This window comes from Anopheles ziemanni, chromosome 2 (assembly GCF_943734765.1).
Source record: "Anopheles ziemanni chromosome 2, idAnoZiCoDA_A2_x.2, whole genome shotgun sequence".
NCBI lineage: Eukaryota > Metazoa > Arthropoda > Insecta > Diptera > Culicidae > Anopheles > Anopheles ziemanni.
Genome location: NC_080705.1, coordinates 6,043,876 through 6,069,102, shown reverse-complemented (window position 1 = coordinate 6,069,102; position 25,227 = coordinate 6,043,876). Strand labels below are relative to the sequence as shown.

Here is a 25,227-nt window from a genome sequence, read left to right as displayed (position 1 = left end):
CGGCATGAAGGACTGGCCGTGCATTTGGGCCCTGTCGTGCCGCTTTATCGTTTGTCAACCATCGATGACAGACTAATTGGAATTAAATGATTTTATGGTCCATGTTCCGTCGCCAGCAAAGCGGCAGCTTTCATTAATGAAGGGAAATTGGTGTTGGTACCGCGAAGGACGGATTAATACCTTTCCTCTCGTGAACACTTGCTTTGTACCGTCGGGAAAGTCAATAGAAATATATCGACCAAGTTCGAACGTAACACTGCTGGAATGAGGTGTCGAAAAGCCCGAGAAAGTTATTCAAAACGATATTCTTAAACTGTTTCCGTAAGCCAGAGTCTGTGGTCTGGTAGAATGTTTGATTAAAGTTTCTTCTTATAAGTCTAAGATGCTTGGTAATTACACCCAGGGGAAAAGTTTGAGCTCCATTCTGTTTTTTGGGAACGTGAAAAGTTTGATCGAGTCTCGGGAAGAACTCATGCTTGCGTGCTTGAAAAATTCCAGCTTTGGCAAAGTTTGATGAAGCCAACAAAAATCATTAATTCCCAGTCGATCATCCTGGTGAAACTTCGAAAATCGGTCGAAAAAAAGAAGAGCAATTTAACATCGCTTGTGTGTGATGCCAAGGAAAAACCCCAACACACACACATTTCCGGGTGGTTCCTTCGTTCGAGAGGTCAGCCCGGTTCCCGGGGGGATTCAAACTGTCCCATTAAAAATAAACAACACTATTTTACTGCAACTTATTTTTAGTAACGGTTGTGCAATTTTCTACGATTTATTTTATTTGCCCGCAACGAGCCCAAGGGCTCGGCTCGTAACGAAGCGCTAGAGCGCGTCCCGTGCAGAATGTTGTCCCATTCTTTGCTCGTGGTGAGAGTGGTACGTGGTCACAAAAAAAAAAAGGAACAACCCCATTCTTAGTGACCAACACTGGGCAGCAGCGCGAAAGGTGAGCGGAAAACGATTTCGAAAGCGTTCGATTGGAGTTGGAATGGAGTCCTGGTTTCTGGACCCCGCCCGAGGTAGGATCGATTTGGGGCGGACGGAGGCAGCAGTACAATAGGAATTTATTTTTATGACCAGTCCGAACCCCGCTCCTTCCCTTCCCGTGGCAAAACGATTCCATTTGAGCACAAAATTGCCTCCGGCTGCCGGGAGAGCAATCATACGGGACTTTAAGATGAAGGGCGTCTCTATAAATATTTACTCGATGTTCCGGAGCGCCTTTCCCAGTATCGGGAGGTCTTAAGGAGCGATCCTTTATATTTCCCCGTCCAGCGGAACGGAAGATGCCCACGGAAAGAAACGGCAAGATGCGCACGGGAAGCAAAAGTACAACTCCAACTGCAAACGGCGTGACATGTGCTCGGACCGACCGACGGAGGATTAAAAAGGAATGTTTTGGGCGTGGAGCAAGCAACATCGTTGCTTTCCGTCTGGGACGCCTGGCAGGTATTAGATTTTGGGGTCGGCCGTTGCGTGGGCAGGAAATTTCTTGCCGGAAAATGCCATTTGAAATTGTGCCATACTCTTTAATGCGATTGGGTGCGATTGGAAACGGCCCACACGGAAGATTAATGGTTGCGCATGGCCATGTATTTATCTTCCGGGAAGCGTCTTTTAATTCCTTCCTAATGGACGGGTAGACTGTGCAATAAGCTGTTTTTATTTATTTATTTATTTATTTATAGGGCTCATTGGCATGTCTTTCACTTCCATTGGATGTTTGTTTGGATCTTTGTTTTTTTTTTAGGAAAGGACAGTAATTTGTGTTCATAATTGTGTGACATCCCAAAAATAAAAAAATCTTTCTCAATCGGTTTAAACTTGTTTCGGACTCTTAAGTTTAATTTTCCCTCAAAGAGCTTTCATATTAAAACACAATTTGCCACGCTCACTTCGCCGGCGATGCATGAGTTTTTAATATTCTAGGTCAGTCTGACTCCACATCATCATCGTTTGGTCCAGTCACGGCCCTCCAGAGCTGGTGGAGACGCCTAGCCTTCGGTAAAAAGGGCTGCAATAAATCAAAAGATCAATTTCTCAACGTCCTTCCCGCCATCACGAACGCAGCGAACGCGGAAGAAGAATCCCATTTTTTCCCAGTCACTTCAAGGCGACACAGTAGTCAACCCGTCTGGCAGTCAGTCATAAAGTCATGTTCGTCTCTTGCCACCCCCAACCCCCCGCACCCGTACCTCCCCAAAGAATAACCACGCCACAGCGCTTATCCACCGGAGGGAGATCCTTCAACCTCAGCGTGGACAACGATCTGATTCGGCGTGACTGGTTTTTGCAGTAGCCAACGGCTAGGATTTGTTCAACCGTGCCGGAGCATCCGGGACTGCCGCGTTGGGCGACGGAGTGGGGTTGGAAAAACCTGCCCTCCGGCCTGAGCTGCACGACATCTGTTGTCTTTCGCCGCCACGCCGGGCACGGATTTTCCAGCACTGTCAACTTTTTTTTTTTTTGCAACGTAAAGATGCAGCACGGTTTGTTGAATAAAAGATTACTTGCTACGATGTGGCGAGCGACGTCCGCTTTTCCCCAGTGCACTTTTCACACGCTTTTCCTACGTCGCGTCAGTCATCCGGGTGGATGTTGAGCCCCCGTTTTTTTGTCGCCGCTGGGTGAGCGAGAGTTTTTCCAAGTTCTTCCCCCTCCCCCGGTAGCTTCCGTGTCGGAAATGGAGGCTTTTGATTCTGTCGTTTCGAGGGGTTATTTTTTCCAAACATTTTCCCATTCAAGCTTCCGAAACCGAATGCCTGGCGGCGGGAGTAGAGCTGCGATTCAGAGAAAATATTAAATTTCTTTTCCTGGTGAAAATCCTTCCAACCAGAGTCTGTCATTTTAACGCGACTCGAAAGTCAAACGAAAAGCGAAATCGCTTGGAATGTAAAATGGACACACAAAAATTCTGTCACCATAATAACGTCGCTCATAAATTTTAAGAACAGCGCGCGAGCGCGCAACGTTGGAAAATGTGACGGATCTTTTTTAGTTTAGTTTCGCTCCAGCTTGAGCTTTCGCCACCTCCCGCTACGATCTGCGTCCAACTCCAGAGTGTCCGATTTTAAGTGCTGGAAAAGACGGCCACTGCTGCCACCGACGACGATTTTCATAGACGAGTTGTTAGAAAAGGAAAAAAAAAATATTCTGGAAGATTCCCATTGCATCTTAAGTATCTTTGCCTTCAACTGGCAAGAAAGTTCTGGTCAGGAAAATGCCCTAGAAAAAAAGGAAAAGTCTCTGCTCTTTTGGAAGCATCGTGTTGCTGACCCCAACACCTTAAGGTTGCATTGCGGTGTTCTTTTTCGCTTGCGGGTGAGAAAAGGGATTCTAAGCCTTCAGGCTGGATTTTAAAGTAGATTGGAAGCTACTTGGCATAAATTATGCATGATTCTTTGTTCTTTGCAACTGGCAACGAAGTTTAAACCTCAACCTGATGCCTGAAGAAATTCATTGTGTTTCTTCTTTCGATGAAGTGAAATATCGTCGGTTTGGATGTTTTCTGTGGAAGGTAGTGAAAGTAATCCTTTTTAACGGTTTGAATTCTTAACTGATTTCAATATAGATAACTTTCGAAAACAAATATTTATTCCATGCTCAAGTTCTTCTGGTTACTGAATACCGATCACGAAACAATTTTTTTCCGAGAAAAATACCCTTAAGAAACTAACCCGGTCATTCGGGAAATATGTTAAACTTGCATTTGCATCTGCTAACGTCCCCCTTTGCGAAAAACGATGCAAAACTGCATAAATGATCAATGCCACACGCAAGCACCTGCAGCGCTTGAGAAACGGAACATTCGTCGCCAGAATCCCGCAAGAAAACTCCACCCGTTCGGCATGGTTTTTTCCCACGAGGGGGAATTCACGCTTGGATTAGGGAAATTTAATGCCCCGCAGCATTTTGCGGAGAAAAGTGCAGCACTGCACACACTGCACAGTCGTGTTGGTGTGTTTGCCAATGGTCCGGAGGGCAGCAGCATCGTACCTCGGGGCCCTCGTGTCTTTTCGTACGGAGAGCGATCGAACGCTTCGATAAGGGAATAATAAATGAATGCGGTACTGTTTGCGTACCAGTGAGGGAGGGTAGAAAGGGGGAGGTATCGTAACGTGAGCGAGGACGTTTCTTATCGGGTTTATCCTGCTGGATTATGTTTCCCAAGGAGGCAAACGGGTCGAAATTCCCGCGCTTCCCTTCGAAAGCTTGTGGCATTTTCCGTCGGAAAAGAAGTGGAAAAGTTCAAAAGTGGTTGATCCGCTTGTCGGGTGAAGGCGATTATCGAAAACGATGAAATTAACTTCCCGAAAGCCCATCACATGCTCTCGTAAGTCAATTTTTATACCCCGAAAGGGACTTATTTGTGGTCATTGGCATCGTTTAACGTCCTACCGACAAATGATGCAAGGTCTGATCCGGTCGGACAATCATTAAAATTTTCCTCCCACCAGAACGCTCATCCACTTTTACTCCACTACTTCCTGGCTACGGAAAATACTGCTGATGCAAATGTGTTGTCTTTCAATTGGTTTTCCCTTTTCATCCCTTTACATCGGACGGACGAAACTACCTTTCCACCCGCCCGGAACGAGTGTCTAAAGTGACTTTCCTGCCGAAGCCGATAACTCTTTCGACCGTTTATTGCTTTTTCCTGAAACCTTGCGAAAACGTATCGGTTCGGCAAGAAGGGTAAAAGGCTCGGTTCGTTCCCTTTCGCATATCGTTTCGGAAGGCTTAAAAATCGATGATGCCGAAAAACTTTCCCGGAATTACCGACCGGAGAATGGGCGGCCGTGGAGGAGGGGAGATGGCGAGGAGTGATCGTTTTGCTAAATCTTTGCCAAACTCGATTCCATTCCGGTTCCGGTTGTGTTGTTTGTGTTGAACTATCTGTTTTTGATCCCGAAACCGGGAGCGTGGAAGGATGACGGGGAGGGAGGGTTTTTCTCGAAGAAATCGCCCATATTTCCCTCCTAAATCAACCGGAATCATCATTTTTCGGACAGTTCGTTGGAAAGCGGGAACCGGGCATCGGGCGGAATGTTTTCGGCTTTACCGTTCGAAGATTGTAACTTTTCCAACAACCCCAACCAGCCAACCACCCGGGAAAGTTCGAGTCTCGATGAAAACCGTTACGTTCGCAGCCCATCAACGTGTGCTGCAACGAAATGCTGGAATTGATAAATAAAAGTTAGCCAAAAATTGATATTTATTCGTCTGTTTGCTCGCTTCGATCAGCTTTTCCCATCCGGATCGATTGTGTCCCGGATGCTGCCAAGGAAAACTGGAGGAGCTGAGAAAATATCCGTAATTGGTCTCCTGGGGCTGGTGGGGTGGAAAACCGATTCTCGACCGAGTGTGGAAGGATTTTCCGGCAAGTCGGGAAGTCAAACACGAGAGCACTCACAATCGAAGAGTTCTCCAATCGGCTCCTCGTGTCGATGCTGGAAATTGAGTTTTCGCTACCTGCGGTAAGCCGAAAGCCTCTTATATTTGTGCAAAAACTCTTTCCACTTTTTCCCCTTTCCCTCCCCCAATCCGATGCTGGTGGTTTTTCCGGGAAGTTTCCCTTTTTTCGGGTGCGGTGAGGGTTCTTACATAAAAGCTTCCAGCGTTATGTACACGCGCGCGAGGAAAGCGACCGCCAAAGTATCATAAATTTTGTACGGAATTTCTTACACAACAAACCATCACACCTTGGTGGTGTGCCAACGAGACAACGAGAGAGGGTTTTTCTTTGGCAGCTGGTTCTGCAGTCGCTTCGTGAAGCTCCAGGTTTCACGCGTCCCTCGCCGCATATAAAAAAGGAACCCCCTCCCCAACATCTCGCACCTTTCGCGTGAACTAAGTGGCTCTTTACGGCGCAACAATTTGGCAAGTGTATGTGTCTGTGGGTGTGGGTGTTTGTGTGCGTTTCAAGCCGACCGCAAAATGAAAGTCGCTAATAAAACGGGTGGCCTCCCGGTGAAAGGGGAGTTTTGTTCGTGCTTTTCGTAGCGGAAAACAAACGTGGACGTGGATGACGGGTCACGAGGTGAAAATCGGCATGCCGGTCACAAAAAAAGGGTAGCACGCCCGGTGTCGAAACTGCAACCGGAAACCGTGCTGACGGCTGTTAACTCTTTAGAATTTATGATTTTCGGTGGTAGAGTTATATGGCGGTAGGTAGTTTTGGTGTCCGCGTTTGCTTCATGGGAAATAACCTCCGGAATGATTGATACTTAATGTTGCGCCGGGTGCACATGTTGATGAGGTATGCTAAGCGTTTGGAAGTAAGATGTTTCCTCTTTCGTGGTGGGAAGGGTCGAAAAAGGGGTAATGCGTTTTATTGCGCTCGTCAGCATGACAACGTCGTAAACTGGCGTGAGAGGCCATTCGGCATCGTCGAATAGGTTTCGGAATGGTTAATGGTTCGCTAACAAGTTCACGAGTGACAAACGCCATTCGTGGACGAAGCTTAAATTGGGTGAAGACGCACAATGTTATTCGATTATATGAAACAAGTGAAAATGAGTGTCATTATAAAGTACTTTGAGTACAGTTTCGAAATGAAATTAAAATGGGATAGTTATTGTTTTAAACAATCTACTGAAAACTGAAAATAAATCCTTTCCATGAAGTATAGAAAACACAAGCGTAGATAATAATAAAATCAAAGTTTCAGGTTTTCCGGTATCTGTCAACCAATTTTTCGAACATCTTTGTTCTGAGAAAAGGGAATAAATAAGAGTACAACAATTTATGTTTCTAGTAAAACCCACTTCTTTTCCAACAGCACGTTTTTCCCAGCCTCATATACTCGAGCAAATTATTTCCCATGTTCACGTTCCCTGCGTCGTGTACTGTAATGCCACGTACAATGTAACTCATTTATCTAAATGAGTGAGCAAATCTAATGAAACTTGCCGGCCACGCAATAATATTTGTCTTCGTTCGTTTGCTTTCTCTCCGTTTCAGCCAAACAGTCACACATGCACGACAATCCTTCGGATTTTAATAATGGTACGTATATCATCGTAGCTTTAGTCGGTTGCCAGCGTAACCACGCCACTGTGCGCGGCCCAGGACACGCAATGACGTTCCGGGAAGGAAAAGATGCGAAAGATCAAACAGCAAACCATCACACAAACCGGACAAGCGTCCAGAGAGTAGCCAGTGAAAGCCCTTCATTAAGCTAAATTACCCTCTCTAACTAACGGATTGCGGATGTGTGTGTGTACGTGTGTGTGTGTATGCTTTGTTTTATCCTTTCATCCATCCTTTCATACCGCCTCCCCCCTCCCACTTCATCGTATGAAGCGTCACGCGTCCACGTGGAAAACCGGATGGAAAATTAATCCCAATTTCATGTCGTTTGCCCACGAGACAGCATCCCTCCCATTTGTTTACCTTTTTTGTTTGCTGCCCAGTGTGTGTGCGTGTGTGGCAAATGAGTCCTGACGGAACGGGACGCATAAATCTCCCTCCCTGTGCTTCACCTCTCTTCACCCCCCGGTTCGACTCTTCCAGTAGCAGTCCTTGAATATAATTCATTTCTCGTCACCCTCGTATTTTTCTCGCTTCAAAACAAAATGTACCTCTGAAAAAAATGTTCCCAACCAAAGTTTCCCTCGTGGAACTCGGTACAGCTTATTTACCTTCGATCCCTCCCCCTCTCCCCTCAATATTCATCCCCCTTGAATATGTGTGTGCGTATGTGTGGTTTTGGGCCAGAATCACCGGATGGCAAATGTGCCGAATAAACACCGAAACCCATCACTAAATCGTACAAACAGCATTGCCCTCCGTCCGCCCTTTGCTTCCACGCGTCGGGAGGTTGCTGAATTTAGCATATTTTTGTAAGGGCGATGTCATCTGACTCAACGGCAAACAGAGCGGGCTTTCGGTTTTTAAAAAAAACTCTAAGCTCATACGCACAAACGCACACACGGCCATCTGCAAAAAGGGCGGGCTCGCTTTTGTCCTGAAGAGCTCCTGGGTGAACGACTGTAGTGAAAAAACGAATGAGTGGTTGAAAAGTTCACCTTCAAGTACTTCCAGCCTGTTTTGTAATTAAATAATCTTCTTTCTGTAGAGGCTGCGTTTTTTTTTCGCGGCGGGTTAAATGCATGTAATTCCCGCTTTATTTTGCACACGCTGCCAGTTTATTTGGTTTCCATCTGCGGTAGCCCTCTCTTTCGATTATTTTTCCCTCCACATGGTGGTGTGGGTTTTGTTTTTTAATTTTCCCTCGTCCTTCTTTTTTCTTTTTATTACACAACTAGAGTGAATTGATTAACCCGGCCATGCTAACCCGTGTGTGATTTGTTTCTTTTTTCTCACCGTTTTTTTCTCTACCATGTCTCAACCACCGTCACGCGCCGTGGAAAACCGTGTCCGCACACACACACGCACGGACAGAGGCCAGTTTTCCGCGGTTTGCTGAGCCGATCCCGAACATTACGGTAACGATAGGACGTGACGCATTGCTGGCCTGCGTCGTGGATAATCTGAAAGGATACAAGGTAAGTCCTGTTTCCCCTTGCTCGTCACCCTCTCCACTCCCCAGGGGAGAAGGATGAGCGAGCCTCGGGAGGGTCATCGCGTAAAACAACGTTGGGTGGGTTGTTGAAAATGTGCTTTTCAATGTGGTTCGGGACTTTATAAAAACACCGGACCCTGTATGTGTCTGTGTGTGTGTTCTTTCAAGCCGTTATATTAGCGCGAAACCAAGGGATGGGTGATGTTTTTACCAGCCTTCTGTTTCTGTCCCTTCCCCTCGCAACAGTGACCGATGGTGCGTAGTGAATGGTGGAAAAACACCCACACCGAAAACCGATGGAGGTTTACGCTGGGATGCGGCTTGCGGTGGAACGGAACCGTAACGAAACGGTTTGATGGGTTTTGGGCTCGCACGCATTTGTTTTCGCACCGCGGGTCAGCTTTTCACTGATAAGCGATGGTACCTGTTGTTTTTATTCTGGTGTTTTTCGCGTTTTTTTTTTGTTTCGTTTCACCGGCATCATTTGGGTGAGAAGCTTATTTGTTTTAGTTTCCCCTTCGGCCACTGGAAGGGAAGAATGGAAGAGAGGAGTGAGACCCGGACCTGCTTTCCATCACACCACAATTAACGCCGCACGCAATCAAGCTCGACGGTTCGCGGTTTCCGCATTTCGGTTTTCGAGAGGAACGCGGGAACATTTTCGGATTAGAAACCTTGTTGGATGTGTGCGTGTTCCTGTGTGTGGCACTATCATTATCGATGCTCCGGGGCATTGGGATGCATCGGAATCGACCCGGACGGGTCGGTCGGTCCAAAGAAGCCCCGCGGGAGAGGGGGATTTGCGGGATTAGTGACCGACATTGCGCAAACAGGCCTCGTACCATGCGTGACACGTGGTCGTGGAAATATTTTCCATCCCGGGGTGTTGGGTCGGTTTTTTTACATTTTCTCTCCCACTCTCGAAACCGATGGGGGTGCATTTTGGTGTGAAATCCGATTGGGGAAATGCTTTTCACCTGAAGGGAAGGATAGGTCAGGGAGGGGTGGGTCTACTGAATGGTGGTTGTTTTCAGCGAAATCGTATTTTACGCTTGACGAATTCTCTAAAGCCTTTTTTGAGCAACTAATGGAGGTTGGTACGTTCCGTTCACAAAGGTTTTAGTAAAACAGTCCCCAACCAAGCTTTGAAAAATTAATAATTCGGTTTTATGTTTGAATGTACAATGGAGCTTTTAAAAGATTTTATTTCCTACGAAGTAACTTCTTTAAGTTCATTTCAATATTTGGATAACATCTGTAACTAATGTGTAAAACTCTATACTGCTTTAAAACTTCACAAACAGTTAAACACTCCCAAAGAGTTCGCAAGAGAGTTGAAAACATTAAAACATTCGTTACGCATCGCAAAGTTCTCGTTAACGTTTAATCGCTTCAAACTCGCGGCGAACCCAACAATCACGCGATTAAAAGCCTCTCGGACTTTTACACAAAATTTCAACTTTCCCTTGATTAGCTTACGCGAACGATTTACCACCCGATTATTCCCCTCCCTTGCCGCGCCGCCTCAAACCCAAAACCAACCCACGAAATGGAGGCGCCCAGTCGCTCACTTCCACTGCCATGATTAATTCCGCCGACAGCACACTGACACAATTGGATAAAATTTCCAACTTCGTGCTTTTCAATCCAACACTTCTGCGCACCGATTTGCACGTGCTTCACCTCCCGCAAGTGGCGAAGTGAAGCCGAAATCGGAAGGAAGCGCAGAAAAAAGGGCAACATAAAATAATTTGACACGTCGACGTTCGAGACAAGTTGTGGGAAAGCGGACTGGAAGGATGATATTTTGTTGATTTCCCACCGTGTCTGCCGCTCGCCCCGAGGTTGAGGTAGGGGGTACGGGCAAGGGGTCTTTACTTCACGCGCACCAGTGCTATCCACGGCTGAAGAAATTTAAGCTTCCCCGATCGGTTCATAAAAGTTGTGCGGTACGTGATCGAAATGGCAAATTTTCGTCGGCGTTCGATTGCACCGTGGCGAGATATACGATTCGCCCTTGGCTTCGTGTTGGTTGTGGAATCTTTTTCTGTGTCTGTATGTTGACGAGCAGTCTGAAAAATGACAGTGGATCTTTTTCACGTCGGGACGTGGAAGAAAATGGAATAAAATTGACGTAAAGCCATGCCAAAGGCGGAGGTTTTCTCACATGAATCTTCATGTCGGTGGCCTAATTCACCTACACCTACACACGAGCCGAGACATGTATGTGATTTTTCCGTGGTTTTTCTACATTCCAAATGATTGAACCTTCGCTGATATGTCAATCTGTCGGGTGGAGGTGGAAGGAAAATCCCCAAGAAAGCGCTGGAATCGCAAAGCAGCTCATCGATGACGTTGATCCACTTTCGTCTCAAACGAACGAATTGACAGCCGACATCGTCGTTTCAGCTAGTTGAGCTCTCTTTTTTTTTGAAGATTTCCCCCTTCCTATTCTGCTAATGCTGCAGCACGACGTAAGCATATCCGGGCCCCAAAACGAGCGCCAGCATGTGTCCTTTCCACCGATGGTGGGCGATGATCGATGCAAGGATTTAGGGGGATATAAAAATATAAAATTGATATATTTTCTATCACATCATCATCGCCGTGATCATCGCCCCCCTCGTTTGTCGCGCCCCCCCCAAAAAAAAGGACCCAAGTTCAAGCTCATGCAAGTCAACATGTTTCCTCCCAGAAATCGAATCGAAGAAAAGTGCCGAAAAGCGAATGAAATTTTCTCACCCACCATTCCGACCTTTCGGCACTAACCATCGGGAGGGAAAAGCGTTGGGAGCGTATAAACGAGCGAAAGCGAGATCGTTCTTTGGAAAAGGGACGGGTTGAATTTTGCGGACCTGCAGAGATCGAACATCGTGTCACAAGGGCAGGGATTATTGGGGTAACATCCGAATCGGCACCGGTCCCGGACCTTTGCCGACGTGCTCTCACATCGAGCATCGGAGGACCTTCGGTAATAGATACGTTACGATTGAAAGTGTAGCGTATGTGTGAACTAGTTTCAACCTTTCTGATGATGATGATGATGATGATGTGGGTTGGATTTAATATCAATAAAGCATAATTTTATTATTGATTTAAAATCAATTCGTTTATCCACGAAAGCGTGCAAAGTTTTCAAGCGGAAAGTTCTAGTTTTGAGGCCGGCAGAAGTTGGATAAAGTAAGCATTCAACGAAGGGTCTGAGTTGGGCATCACAAACATATCTTTAAACTTTATTCCCTCCTCGGAAAAACATCGCAAAGTAGTACGCCGAAATCCCCGAACTGTCCCACGCGAGAAACGGTATCATAACAACACGAGGATTATGGGGCTTTCGGGCTGCCAAAATCGGAAAACCCATTTCCACCGAAATCACCCCCCCCCCCACACTACACGAGGGACCGGTAGAATTTTCGCCGAGCGAAGGGAAATCGCTCCATCCGATTGTGTGTGTGTGGAAAACCCTATTCGCGCCCGCATTAACACACAGAGCTAGTAAGTGTTACGCTCATAAATAAATAAATAAAACCAAATGATCATCCTCTACTGCTGCCGCTGACAGAAAACCTCTCCCTCCACCTCCCACCCCACCCTTTGCCATACATTAACTTTTCCCTAGCGCTATTGAAGCGCCAGGGAATCGTGCGAGTCGATGTGTTGTCGATAGACGCGCGCCACGTGTGTGGATTTTCCTCTAACGCTCCGGGGAAGGTGGTGTTTATTCACCGAGGAAAACTTAACCACGTCACTCACCACCACCACTGCGCGTTGGCGTTTGACGAAGGTCGCTAAAGTTTTCGGAAACGATAAATCCGAGTATCGGAAGTGGACGATAATGTTCGAGGGTAGCTTCCGTCCGGCGCGCTCCTCGCTCGTTTGGGTTCGATGATAAAACTTTCGACTTTGCCGGCGGCTTGCCTCAAGTGGGATCAATGTATTAAATCGAATGAATTTTACCTACCGGAAGGATGTTGCCGTGCATGTTTGGTCTGATTAATCGTTGGATAAATTTAATTTGAATTCCAATAGGGTTCATTATTAGGTGTGAGGTTGGGAAATTAATTATTTGTAATTAATATAGTGGTAACGGAAATGGTAAATCAGATTTCATGATTTCAACGTTATCCGATGATTTAGAAACCATTTCCTTAACCACGTTCCCATCCCTAATAACTAAATACATGGGAAGGATTTCTTTCCTTCCGTCACTGAAAGAATCACGTCCACAATCACACCGGTCATTTCCGTGACGCTTGACATCCTTGCGGGACCTTTGTTCGATCTTCCCTCATTCCGACAGAAAGCCTGTGACAACCTTAAGACGGGCGGAGATTTCCATTTCCCGGTGAGCGCTCGGACAGGTCACGGCCAACTAACCCGGCGGCCACGGAAGGTCAAGCGCTGGGATTTGATCCTGTCACTCCTGTTGATTTGCCCTTGTCACCGGCAGCAACACACACCAACACGCCAGGCTGCACCGCCTTTGTTTGTTCCCCCCACCCCGTTGGACATCCTACACACCGGGTAGGGCGCCCCTCGGGGAGGACTTAATGTTGTTTACACGAGATCTCCTCCTCACCGGGACGAACGAATGTTCAGTTTCCATCACCCGGAGGCATCTGGTTGATGGGATGCCCGCCCATGATTTTCCGCCGGGAAACACAACGTTGGTAAACGATAAATCAAAACACCGGGCCGTGTTAACCGTACGGAAGGCTCCGAACCGAACCGGACCCGACCGACGTTGGCCCCCCCGAAGGCTAAGAAAACGAGATGCGCATTATGGGAGAGGCAGAGCAAGGGGCCAACGTTGGGGGTGAGAAAAAAGTTAAACATTCATCTCATCCCATCTGAGCTCTGGTACTCCTGCTTCCGCCTTCCACAGTCGACCTTCCAGCATCGCTGCCGGACATTTTCGTAAAACGAAAGCGTCTCCATGCTCCGGCGAACGTCGTTGTCGTCGTCGTTTTTTGTCTTCCCACTGCGCTCATCAGCCCTTGGGACGGGTTCTTGCTACCGGGAAAGGCCCGAACATGGCCAAGTTTCCACCTGACTTCCCTGACAGCAGCACCGATGCGGTGTTGTTTTTCGGGAGGCAAAGATAAATGAATGTCAATGAATCCCAGTTCGGAGGAAAGGGCGGAAGCTCGGAAAAACACGCCGAAGACGGCCACGACGAAAACACTTTCACTCATCATTAAATCTATGTTTTATTATTAAAATGCCTTCCCCGCCCGAGGGCCTTCAACACCGAGGTGTTGCTTCCTTTGCCTTCAGTGTTTTATTTGTCCTTTTTTATTCCATGTCGGAGCAATTATGTGAGAAAACTTACTGCCTCTCCTGTTGAGTCGGTTGTAGCATGGTTGGAATCTGTCGTGGGGAGGAAAGCGGTGTTGGAAAAATATTTCGAAGTGTTTGCAGCATCAACAATCAGCTCAACAGATCAAGCCCGGCCAGGTCAAACGTCGGAGTCAGTCGGGAAAACCCCTTCGGTAAGCCGTCGAGCCGTGTGGGGGAAAAGTGAAAATTAAGTTTGTCTTACAATTGAATTTCAACCATCCACAATTCGCCGTTGGTCGTAAAAAAGGGAAATCAACGGGAGAGAATGGAAAACAACATCATACACACACCATTCCGTTTGCTTCGTTGTCGTAAGGTGTTGCTTTGCGAGTTCTGAGGCACGTTTGCAAACAAACAGGTGAACGGAGTCGGAGTGGAGTTTCGGCACAATTTGGATCACGTAGCGCCTTTGAAATATGGGACTTACAAATTAAATCTGAACGCTTCCCCCGGATCGAATGTGGAATGCACAATAGGAATTTACACCGAGCACAATCGGAACCGAGGAATTTCCGTTTGTTTGTATTGCGAGGGCGAGATTCGGTGGAAGATTTATTGAGAATGTTTATGATGTCGACAAAGTTGTTGCAGGCAAGATCTGATAAAATTAATTTTGCAACCACAGATACAGAGTAGGTTTGATTTGAAAAATAAAAGTAAATACAGGAATAGAAAACTGATTGTATCGAAGATAAGAAATTTCCTACAGAGTGTTTTGACAATATTTCGGTAGGAAAGACAGCTTTAAGCAAAAGACGAAACGCAATTAACCGTAAAAGGATAACGACTCGCCCTCGTTCACCTGTTCGATTTCGCTTGGTCTCGAGTCCACGAGCAGCGTTTATCAGCTTAGAGCATCGATAAACGGATACAGTTTCCGGCAGGGTTGGGTAAATCCGTGCCCCATGGTCTCGACCAAGTGGATGTCGTGGCCAGCGTTCATCGTCGGTAAGGCATTTCCGGAACTTTTGGAATCTTCCGAGATGAAACCTCGGGAAACGGAATGCAACGCAGGGTCCGGTGGAGATTGGACACGGACGAATGTGAATACTTTCATGGCATTCGTTTGTACAATAACACGAAGAAAACAACGAACGCTGTACGTGATGTGACTATGAATGTTTATAATATATTTTTTACCCCCCGGGAAAGGTGGGGAGGTCTCGGACCCGGAGAGCAGAGTGTCCAGTTCCGGGAGAAAACCTCCCGATGGTCACTAGCAGCTCGGTGAACATTCCTGCCGAAGGAATTTCATTTAGTTCTACCACACGGCTCGTGGGTTTCCCATTTGCCGACGCTCTCGGTTCTGGTCTTGAGGTGGGATGTTAAGCTCCACTGACACGATAGCAATCGGTGGCGCAATGGTGCGCTTGCGAGGGTCGGTAGTGCAATTGAACGCCTTACAATACAACTACGGATATTTACGGACTCGGGAGGATGTGCATTGCTGCATAACTTAAGGCTCCAAGGCGAAGCTTTGGCCACCCGATTCGCAACTTTACTGCACCGCCGTGTTTCCCGAGGTTCCCGAGCCGTGATTCCGTGGATGCTGCGGTGGGTAAAACTGTGGACTGTGCGATTCCGATTGTTTCTCGCCCAGTGAAGATGTGCTCCACCATCGTAATAGACGTTCTCGTACACAATCTCGATAACGGTCGCTTTCGCAATGGTCGATGGGCAACACCAGTGCTGCTGGTCAAGCTGGTCCGCTTTCCGTAACGAGGGAAGACAGCTGCACATGGCGCTGGGTGGGGAATATAAACCTTAACAAAGGCCGGTTTGGTATTGGCACATCCCGATTCGAGGACGTGCCGGGGCATAAGCCCTCGGAAAAGAACATCTATACCTTCCCTCTCGGAAGCACCCTTCGGAAAAAATCCCCGGACAGAGCCACGCGGTTTAATGGGCTCGATAAACAGAAAAACATCTCTTTCTCTGATTGCATTTATTGCCATTGGTACCGACCGGTGGTCGTTGCTGATTTCTAGTTTTTCTCCCGAGCCGGAAAATGAATGAAACAAACGCGCTTAAGCTGCGATGGCTCCGAGGTCTCGTAAGCCGGGTTTTTTCCGAGTGCATTCACATCCGCATGAAGGGTAGGTTGAAGCGTTTTCGTGCTTAAGATGTTGGAAAAATGGCTGCTTGTCCGATGATGTTAGCGAGATGAAATCACGAGGTGAAAGAAGGACCAATCAGTTGAGGTAAACGTTTACAAAGTTGCCTTCTCCGTTACAAATGGAAGTGAGGATATTATGTTACTTTGTATCAGAAAATTTAAAATAGATGAGAGAAAATATTCAATCATTTTTAACACTTCCTTTCCGATTTGATGTTAGATAGAGAAAACGACCAATTGGATCTCAATTATGTGCATTTGTTAAAAAACTTCAAGACAGCAATAATTTTCACTTTTTGCTGAGCATACGGTTTTTAGTTCGAAAAATTTAATTCACTCCTCACCATCATCAAGATCCGAGTGGTTTGACCCGAGATAAAGAAAACCATTGCGGAAAAAGAACACATAATGCCATTAGCCTACCGGGGGAGAGCAAGTAAATGGCATCATCTTAGCGAAAGTGCATCCACTTCCCGGAGCGTACGCTTCAAATATTTCCCTCCACTTCTTCACGACGCGCTTTTCTATGGTTTCCGCGATATGCAGTCGCTTCTTTTCCAGCGAAAAACCCTCCTACGCTACGGAGGGCGATGGCATCTTCGCCGCCATTTTGTGGAGGTGCTGAACTCTGTAATTGACATTTATTTATATTTTCCTTCCAATCAATTTGCAACCAAGGACGAACTTTCCATTTGGAAATTGTATAGGAAGGGGAAGGGCAGTTGGTGGAAACCGTTGCGAATGTATTTTCTCCCCGAGCTGAAGTGAGGAAATCGTGGGCGGCGGGAAAAAAAGTGAGGGAAAATCTCATTTGAGAAATTCTTATAACAACATTGGTTCCGGAGTTCAACTTCCTTTTTCAACGTTAGCCACCCCTCCAAGGTTTGTGTGTGTGTGTCTTATTTGGTTCGTAATAGGATGTTTTTCCACCGGATAGTTTCCACTCCCTCCTCCCCACCCCCCTCTTAGAAGTGCTTGCGCTGTTGCTTTAGCCAAAGCGCGTCGATATCCGGATGCGATGCCAGCGTAAGGCCAACTTTATTTTTCCTGTGTTTTCCCGGATTATCTTTGCTCCCTTTCGACCAATCGAACTAAGGGAAGGGGGAGGGTTGCTATCTCCAGCCGGAAGCTGAATTGGTGCGCCTTCGTCGAAGTCTACACCAAATGATGTTTGCCTTTTTGCGCTGTAACGAGACGAGAAATCGCCAAGGAGCGATCGCAACCCTTCCTTTCTGGATCGGTTTGTTCGTTCGTCCGTATGTCTGTCTTTTTTTTGGCCGGCTAGGTGCACAAACACACACACACACATGGTTGTCCGGAAGGGAGCCAGACACACAACAACACGTGCGCTTCTTCACAATTGAGATTGAGCAAACATAAATAAATTGAAGTACCTTGTTAGGGCGCAAGAGGGCAGCGTACGAACGAGCTCATCAAAGATATATATTTTCCGTCCGAAACGATCGTTCGTTTGAGGATTTTCTCGAGGAAGGAAACGCGCCACTGTCCGAGAGGACTTACAAAGCTGCACTTCTTGGTGCAGTGGCGTTGTAAAGGAACAAAAAAAAACCAGAGCAAGTGCGCACAACTTTACGATCCTTCCACTCGGGCTTTTCATCCCGTTCGCTTCCGGGGTGAAGTTTTTCAGAAGCTAAACAAAAACCCAACGGAACTAAAAACCCCCAAACTTTGGAGCCACTGCACGTCGGTTTTGCAGCGAAAAGAAAACCCCGCCGGTCGGTGGAGGAAAGTTGTATTTATTTATATATTTATTTATTTGTCTCGCCCATACTTCCGCTTGTTCAACAGCTTCGTGTCGTGCCGGCAGAACTCCCTTTCCCTTTCGGGAAAAAAGGACCTCGCAACGTCGACCGAACGGTGTGGTCCATTTTCAAACTTTTTTGGAACTTTGCAGTCGACTTTCGACTGAAGTGGCTCGCCACTCATCGGGCCAGCAGAACTCAGCACAAAAAAAGAGCAAGCGTAGAGTAACGTGCTGCGAAATATATAAGTAAACTTTATTTACCACTTCATACTGTGTCGGAGCGTGTTTACGTGTTGCGCGCTCGCAGCGGTGGAGCAATAAAATATGGTTTAACAACCGGAAACGTACCCTGCCAGGGACCCGATTGCCGAAATGGGATGATCCGAAGGAAGTTTCCGGTACGTTTTATCTTCGAATGGGTTTTTACACATGGAATTTTTGGTTGAATTTACATTTGAAAAGCGAATCTCAATGCACGTTTAACAAACAGTAAATATATAACCAACATGTTTTACAATGTGTTGGTCTTAAATTAAACCAAATTAGTAAGCATTTAAAAACGGAACAAATGCATCGATGTTCCAAAGATAACCCCTTATTGTAGATACAATATAACATCGCTCCGTATAATCTTCATGGAATACAGAGTATTGAATACATGTTGAATAGGCTTAACATTAAGGCAAGATAAGATCCGATGCCTGGTCATTCCCCTTCTCGAGGATAATTATTGCCTCGAGAATTATACGTCCCTTCTGCAGTTCAAATGCTAACCCAACGCGCTAAAAGCATCCTTCCAACGGTGAAGACTTTAGTGGCCTGTGGTGCACTGGCCGTAGGGCATTATGCCATAATAAACGGCTTAAACTGAAGCTCCTGTTTGATGTGTCCCCACCATCTTCACCGTCAATGTGTAAGTAGATAAGTGCCACTGGAAGAACCGCAATGGAAGAGCCTCGCTAGGAACACGAATGCGTTCGATTACCGGTGTGTTTCCGAAAGCAGTCGGATCGGGTTGCACCGAAAGTGGCAACCCTCGGCCATTGCGGTGACCCTTTGTGCGTGTATTAACAAAGTGACAGTTGAATTAGCCAACACACAGCTGAGACCATCGGTGCTGTCAGCAGAACCCCATGGCGAACGATTCGACATTCTCCCCCCGCTCTGTGAGACCGTTTATCATCGATCGAAATCGGCTGTGGAGTCTCGACCTCAGTCAACAGGGAAATTGTGGTGGTTCGACGGGACAAGGCTCAGGGAAATTGTCTCTATTTGCAAAGCGGGACCGGTACAGGAAGGAGAGCGATGAAATCAATATTCTCGCCTCCGTTCGATTTCAGGCCACAGTTTAGTAAAATAATTAAACATTTCTAATTTCAACACCGCGAACTTTCGAGCCAGCACTTCCCTACCCTTTGACCCGTTCACCGGAAAAACTGACTGTCCTGCTCGGAGAGAGAAGGGAACTTTAAAGTTCTTCCTTCCCAGAAACGGCCGATTCGGCTCGGAGAAGCTTCCCGGTGGAAGACGGAAACGGGAAAAGCGATGTGAACCGATGCACGCAATGCAAATACGCCGGCACAACCCGGAAGTCTTCAGCTGGTTATGAGCTTCCAAGGGCCGCGTTAGGTCGTTTCCGGTCGGCGACCGGACGGATTGACGCGGTTGGCTGGAACCGGCGGAAGTGACTTTGGCAAACAAGGCACCATTCACTGTTTGACTTTCGCCCTCCCAACTTGAACGAGAGAAATCGATGATGACTTGAACCGGGAACCGAACCGGGAAGGCTTCCGTTGACGTCTTATATGGTAAAACAGCGTTAAAGGTTGAAGTGTTGAACGTAACGACTCAATTGGGTTGTTACTTGAAGTTCAAAACGAGGTTTAAAATTACTTACAGCATATTGAACACTTTAAACGTCGAAACATGTTTAAGTTTATGTGTTTTGTATTAGTCTCACTTATTTTGAAAAAATAACCTCGAACATTATAATGCCTCACCAAACTTTTCTTCAGCCTTCCGCCTTCATATTGATCGAACATTATCTTATTTACAAATCAATTCGAATGACGTTAACATCCCTTGCTCGTTACGCCGTGTTTCGTTGATCATCTTCATTAAGGGGCCATTTGCCTTCCACGCGGAAAATCTGATCCTATTTACTTATCTAGATTTCCTTTCCACCCCACCCCGCACACATTAACAGCTGATGATCGTGCACACGGCTAGGTTTAATAGGCCATCAAGCTGATGAAAATTTACCACCGAAATCCTTCTGCGGCAGATAAATTATCATGTCGAGCGCCCGGGCGAATATGTATGTGTGCTCATGAATATGCGATTACCCGACGTCGGGGATTCGAAACCCCATTGACTTCGGACTTCTTGCCGCCAGTTTCCCGCACTCCCCATTTCCCACTGTCCAAACCGAGTGATCATGAAAGAAAATCAATTTCGTATTCAAAACCCTCCGACAGGGAGGAAAGGCCGGTCTAAGAAACTGGATCGAACTGGCGTGGAGGAAAGGGAGGCGGAGAAATATATAAAAAAGAAAACCTTATTGCCTGGCCCTGGTGGAAAACGGACGGCAGAAAAGGCGGAGCGAGTACGATGATGACGATGCTGATGATGATGGTGATGTTGTTGGTGTAATCATGGCACTCGTTTGGGGAAGCTTTGGCACAATTGAACGATAAACTTAGCTCCCTGCGCTTTTCCCGGGGCAATCCTGCCTCCCCCCACCCCGCAACGTCCCTGGCGAATTCATCTGCCGCCAACCGCCAGCCAGCCAGCCAGCGCCAGGAATTCGAAGTAAAATATGACGAATAATTATTTTCTCTTGCCATCTTTTCTTCGAACGTTTTGAACGATGAAGTCACTTTGGAGTGTGTGTGTGTATTTTTTTTTTCTCTTGCTTTCTTGATGGTGTTTGCCTTTTTCCTTCATTCTTCCACCTTTTGTTTTCTTTTCAAATTTTCCCCAACCTTTTGTGCTGTTTTCTTCCTTCAGCGCTGTTAGGATTGGTACAGAAATTGTACGAAGCATTTTCCCGACGAACTGTGTTTCCACCGCCTGTTCAATGGAAAACAGACCGAAAACAGGGAGAAATACAGAAAGGAACACACACAAAAAAAGAACCGATGGGTGCCGGCTTTCAATATAGCGAGGCTGAAAGTGGGAAATGTATTATTCATAAGACAGCTTATTTAACACTGAACTCGGTAGCAAAAAGCGGACTGTCTTCTGAGCGGCAATACAAACACACCCTGCCCCACCCCCGAAAGAACGGTCCAGCCTTTTTACGTACGAAGTCGTCGACTTTGTCGTGCTCGTTAGAGAAAAACGATCCGGGAGAAATGAAAGGTGGTCGCGCTCGGGAAAGCGAGCGGAGGAGTGGAAAGAAGAAAAGTCAAACGATCAAAGACCGCCAGGGGATGGGGGTCCGTGCCACCCACGTGGAACATATTTAATGTGGGGTGGGGATAAGAGTCGGGTTAAGGGTGGGAGGAAAAACAAGTATGAAGGATTGCGACTCACAACCACCCCCCAGGAGGAGGAGATTCTCGTGGAAGAAAAACCCACCAAGCTAATGAGTCAGCATACTAACGCCAAGAAGAACAGTTTTTCTTTCCCCCGCCCCCCAAGGAAAGGACCTCCGAAAGGATCGAAGGACAATAAGGAGGAAGTTTTTCCCGACATCGGGCCACCCTGTTTGATCAAGCTGCAGTCAATTAATTTTCAATTATTACCACCTCGATTATGCTGCGGGTACGAGCTATGTTTTTTCTTGTCTCGAAAAACTTCTGCTAACCGGTTCATTGTCGTGTCGTAGCTTTTTTTCTTCTCCCTGCTGCACCGGAAGGTAATTTATCCCGGAAGGCTTTTTCCTACTTGTCTTGCATGACATTTGTGTGACATGAGAAACTTTACGTACCTTACGGTAACTCCTTTTAAGACAAACCGGGTTAGTTGACATTCCACGACCATGTACTTGCATTGTTTTTCCACCAGGTTACACCATCAGAGACTCCGAGGCTCGTTTAAGACTCGCAAGATAATAAGATCCGACTCGTTCACTCCCGAGACGAGGGTCTGATGCGGGTTACAGCTTGTTAACGTTGTGTCCTTCTCTTTATGCGGGGCATTTTTCCTCCCTGTTCTACCGAAACCGCTCGAGGCACCGCTTTTCATGCAAAGCAGACTGCGGGATCTAGTGATATTATTAATTCAATTGCGCAAGATACATCCAAAGGTTCGTGTTTCGGTCGAGTCTCAGAACGGGTTCCAACGCTGTGCTCGAACGTCGTTACCTGGTGGGTTCGACAAAAATATTTCACATTGATGCCATCAATTCCACCGGTAAGCTACACACGTTGTACACACGTTGATGATGTCGTCCGAAATCGTGTTCATTAATTCGCTGCTCACCTGGTTGTGAAAAACCGACCATTGCCGAGAATGGTTCCGACGACCCCGCCAAAAAAAACGACCATCTTCACCCGGTGTCGATCGTTCGCTCGATCTCGTTCTTCTTGCGCCATCCAATCGGTTCAAGGATTCCACTCTATTAGGAACATTTCCCACTTCGAGTTGTTTGCCCGTTTTGGTGCAATGTGTAGTTCGTTTTAGTTTTTCTTTCCACTCCCGTCGTTGGTCAGTAGTAGCAATACACACTTCGTGTTCGTTTGTTTTGGTTTTTTTGGGTGCGAAATGTGTGCTTTTTTTGCCACTTTTCCTCTACGATACTTTTCCCCCACCGTTAACGACAACGACGACCGGAGTCCTCTCGGAAACTGCCAGCCACCTTCTCGGCACCACTCGGAAACGGTGGCCACTCACTCAACGGCTCTCGCTTTTATTTGCGGAATAAATTGATAAAATTTGAATATAAATGGAATAAAACCCCCGAAACTCTTACCGGAGTATTACTCAATCTACGTGTATTTTTCCCGCTTCGGCGTTGTTGTTGTTGCTCGACCGCTTCATCGTGTCCGTTTGCTGATGGCTTTTCGCACCCCGTACACCCGGGTGGAAATCGTTTCAGATTCTTCCATTAGGTTGTTCTTTTATTTTCCCTGCTTTCGAAACTTACCTTCGTTTCACGGCATTCCTACGGCTTGACCATATGTGTGTCGGTTGGTGGTGGAAAATCAAATGCGGAAAGCGTACCTTTTCTTCCCCCCACAACCCCGTTGGAGCTTGTTTGGGTCCATATCCGCTACCGTTTCCGGTCGCAGAGAAGTTTTCCCCCGTTTTTATCTTTTGCTTTGATGGCATTAGACCTCCTTGCCGTGCCGGAACACTTCTACTTATCCAACAAGTCCGCAAGTGCTCCTTGGAGATGTGACCAGAGCGACCCGGGAACCGGTGGAAAACAAGCTCCTCCCTGGAATGGATTTTGTGCAGCAAAACGGAAGGATTTTGGGTCACGCAAAGCAGTATTGTGGATGCAAAACAGGGGGTTATTTTAAATCGGTCCAGGTTTTCTTTCGATTTTGTGTCGCACAAGATGGAAAGGCAGTTACGGTAACAGGTATTTGCATCTGCCGGAAAATAAACCTTTACATTCGATCTGAAAACGGGGATAGTTCGGTACCGGTACCTTAACTAACTCAAGATTCGCCCCGATGTATGGATGAATATGGAATAGAATGTGACTTTCTTCGCCCCCAAAGGAATGATCAATATTTCCCTCTGCATGATTTATTTAAGGAGAAATATGTTGCTGTAATTTTGGGTAAGGAACAACGTACAAGTGCGCTTCACTATCTACACGTTTTGCTTAGAATACGATAACAAGTGACCAAACGAACCCAGCTCGATGTAAATTAAATCACATCCAAGGGGAAGTAAATGCTTGCTTGGGAACATTTTGCGGCAACAAGAAAACCCCTTACGATAGTCACAGTAGTTTTCGTCGAACACGCTCCTGAGCTGATCTACATTTCCCTCGCGGTTCCAACTCGTCAGCCCGAGCGCTAGCGTCGACAAGCTGCGCCAATTTCGTAAAACATACGCAGTCCCTTGTTTCCGTACGGCGGGTCCAGAGCTTTACGACGCGACCATTTTCTTCTGCTCCGGCTCCGAGTCCGGGTGGGTGTGGGTAATTTCATTTGCACTTTCCTCACCCACCCCTTCCCTTCGACGAAGTAGAGTGCCCAACCTGAGGGGTTGAGCCCGGTACACAACAAACATTGGGATTTATTCAATTTCTAAAATTCATTATTCATACAGTGGCAAAGTTTGAATTAAGCAATTTATATTATTATTCAATTTGTTATTTATTACGACACAACCTACTTGCCGGGACTGCACAACACACACACACACACACACACACCCTGGTTGGGGGTCTTTGCGACCCAACGGTACCTGTTTCAGCCCTTCATAAAGCCCCGAACTCGGTTGGACTGATGTGACATCGACAACCTCATCCGTTGGGTTCCGATAGCTTCAACCACTAACTCGCTCCTGCTCACAACATTCCATTTCGTTCCCTCTCTTCCTCACAGGTTGCCTGGGTGCGGGTGGACACGCAAACCATACTATCCATTCATCACAACGTGATAACGCAGAACCCACGCATTAGCCTCACGTACAACGACCACCGGTCCTGGTATCTGCACATCCGGGAGGTGGAGGAGAACGACCGGGGCTGGTACATGTGTCAGGTCAACACGGATCCCATGAGATCGCGCAAGGGATACTTACAGGTCGTGGGTAAGTTCCGTAGCTGGGTCAGGGTTTGGTTAACGGGGCGGTTTTCCCTCGGAACATCGGGGAAGGGCAATAATTCGCAGTTGATATTTCAATTATGGCATACTTTGATGCGGCAATTACTCGATGATGGTGTGCGTGACGAGGACCGGCATGTGGGATAAGAATACCGTCAGACCGTGTCGGGATTCATGTAGTAAACCCCTGTAGTACAACGTAATTAGATTCTTTAACAGTCATTTCACTTATGTGGCTTGCTTTTAAGTCCAAAAGATTATTTTTTCGTTCGTTTGAAAACACAAAACTTTCATCCAAATTTGCGTTTCTTTGATATAATTTTCGTTTGAATTTGATAAACTCACAACTGTTTGACTTTCGTTTTCCAAATTCCACGAGTAAACAAACTGAACCAAAACAAAAGCAAAGTTGAAAAAAACAACCGAAACGGAAATGACTTGAGTTGATGATAAGTCAACCACAAATAGCCAGTTCGAGGAAACCCAATCGGCGATGATTGGGCATTCGACCACGGCAATAAACCAAATGGTTGTTCGTGGAAAATTTTCCCCTCGCCCACGAACCACGCGGAAAAATGCGAGTAGAAATCATTGTTATTCCAAACAATTCAGCCCAAGTTTTTTCTTGGAATAAGAGTAGACTGCAAAAATGGGAGAACACAGCGGAAAGCAAAAGCTTCTGATCGATGATCAAAGCGAAACGTTACTGAATGCCGATGGGAAGTAACAATAAAGTCATTTTTTT

At 46.6% G+C, this 25,227-nt stretch overlaps 1 protein-coding gene across 1 annotated transcript in view; it reads left to right on the top strand.

Annotated features, from left to right (window-relative positions):
- Positions 1 to 6,884: 6,884 nt before the first annotated feature.
- LOC131287008 (lachesin) overlaps positions 6,885 to 25,227 on the top strand; it is a 33,185-nt gene continuing 14,842 nt past the window's right edge. The window contains exons 1-4 of the mRNA XM_058316059.1: positions 6,885 to 6,888; positions 6,964 to 7,008; positions 8,407 to 8,510; positions 24,261 to 24,468. Of these exons, the coding sequence (XP_058172042.1) occupies positions 6,885 to 6,888; positions 6,964 to 7,008; positions 8,407 to 8,510; positions 24,261 to 24,468 (361 nt within the window). The remainder of the gene's footprint in view (positions 6,889 to 6,963; positions 7,009 to 8,406; positions 8,511 to 24,260; positions 24,469 to 25,227) is intronic.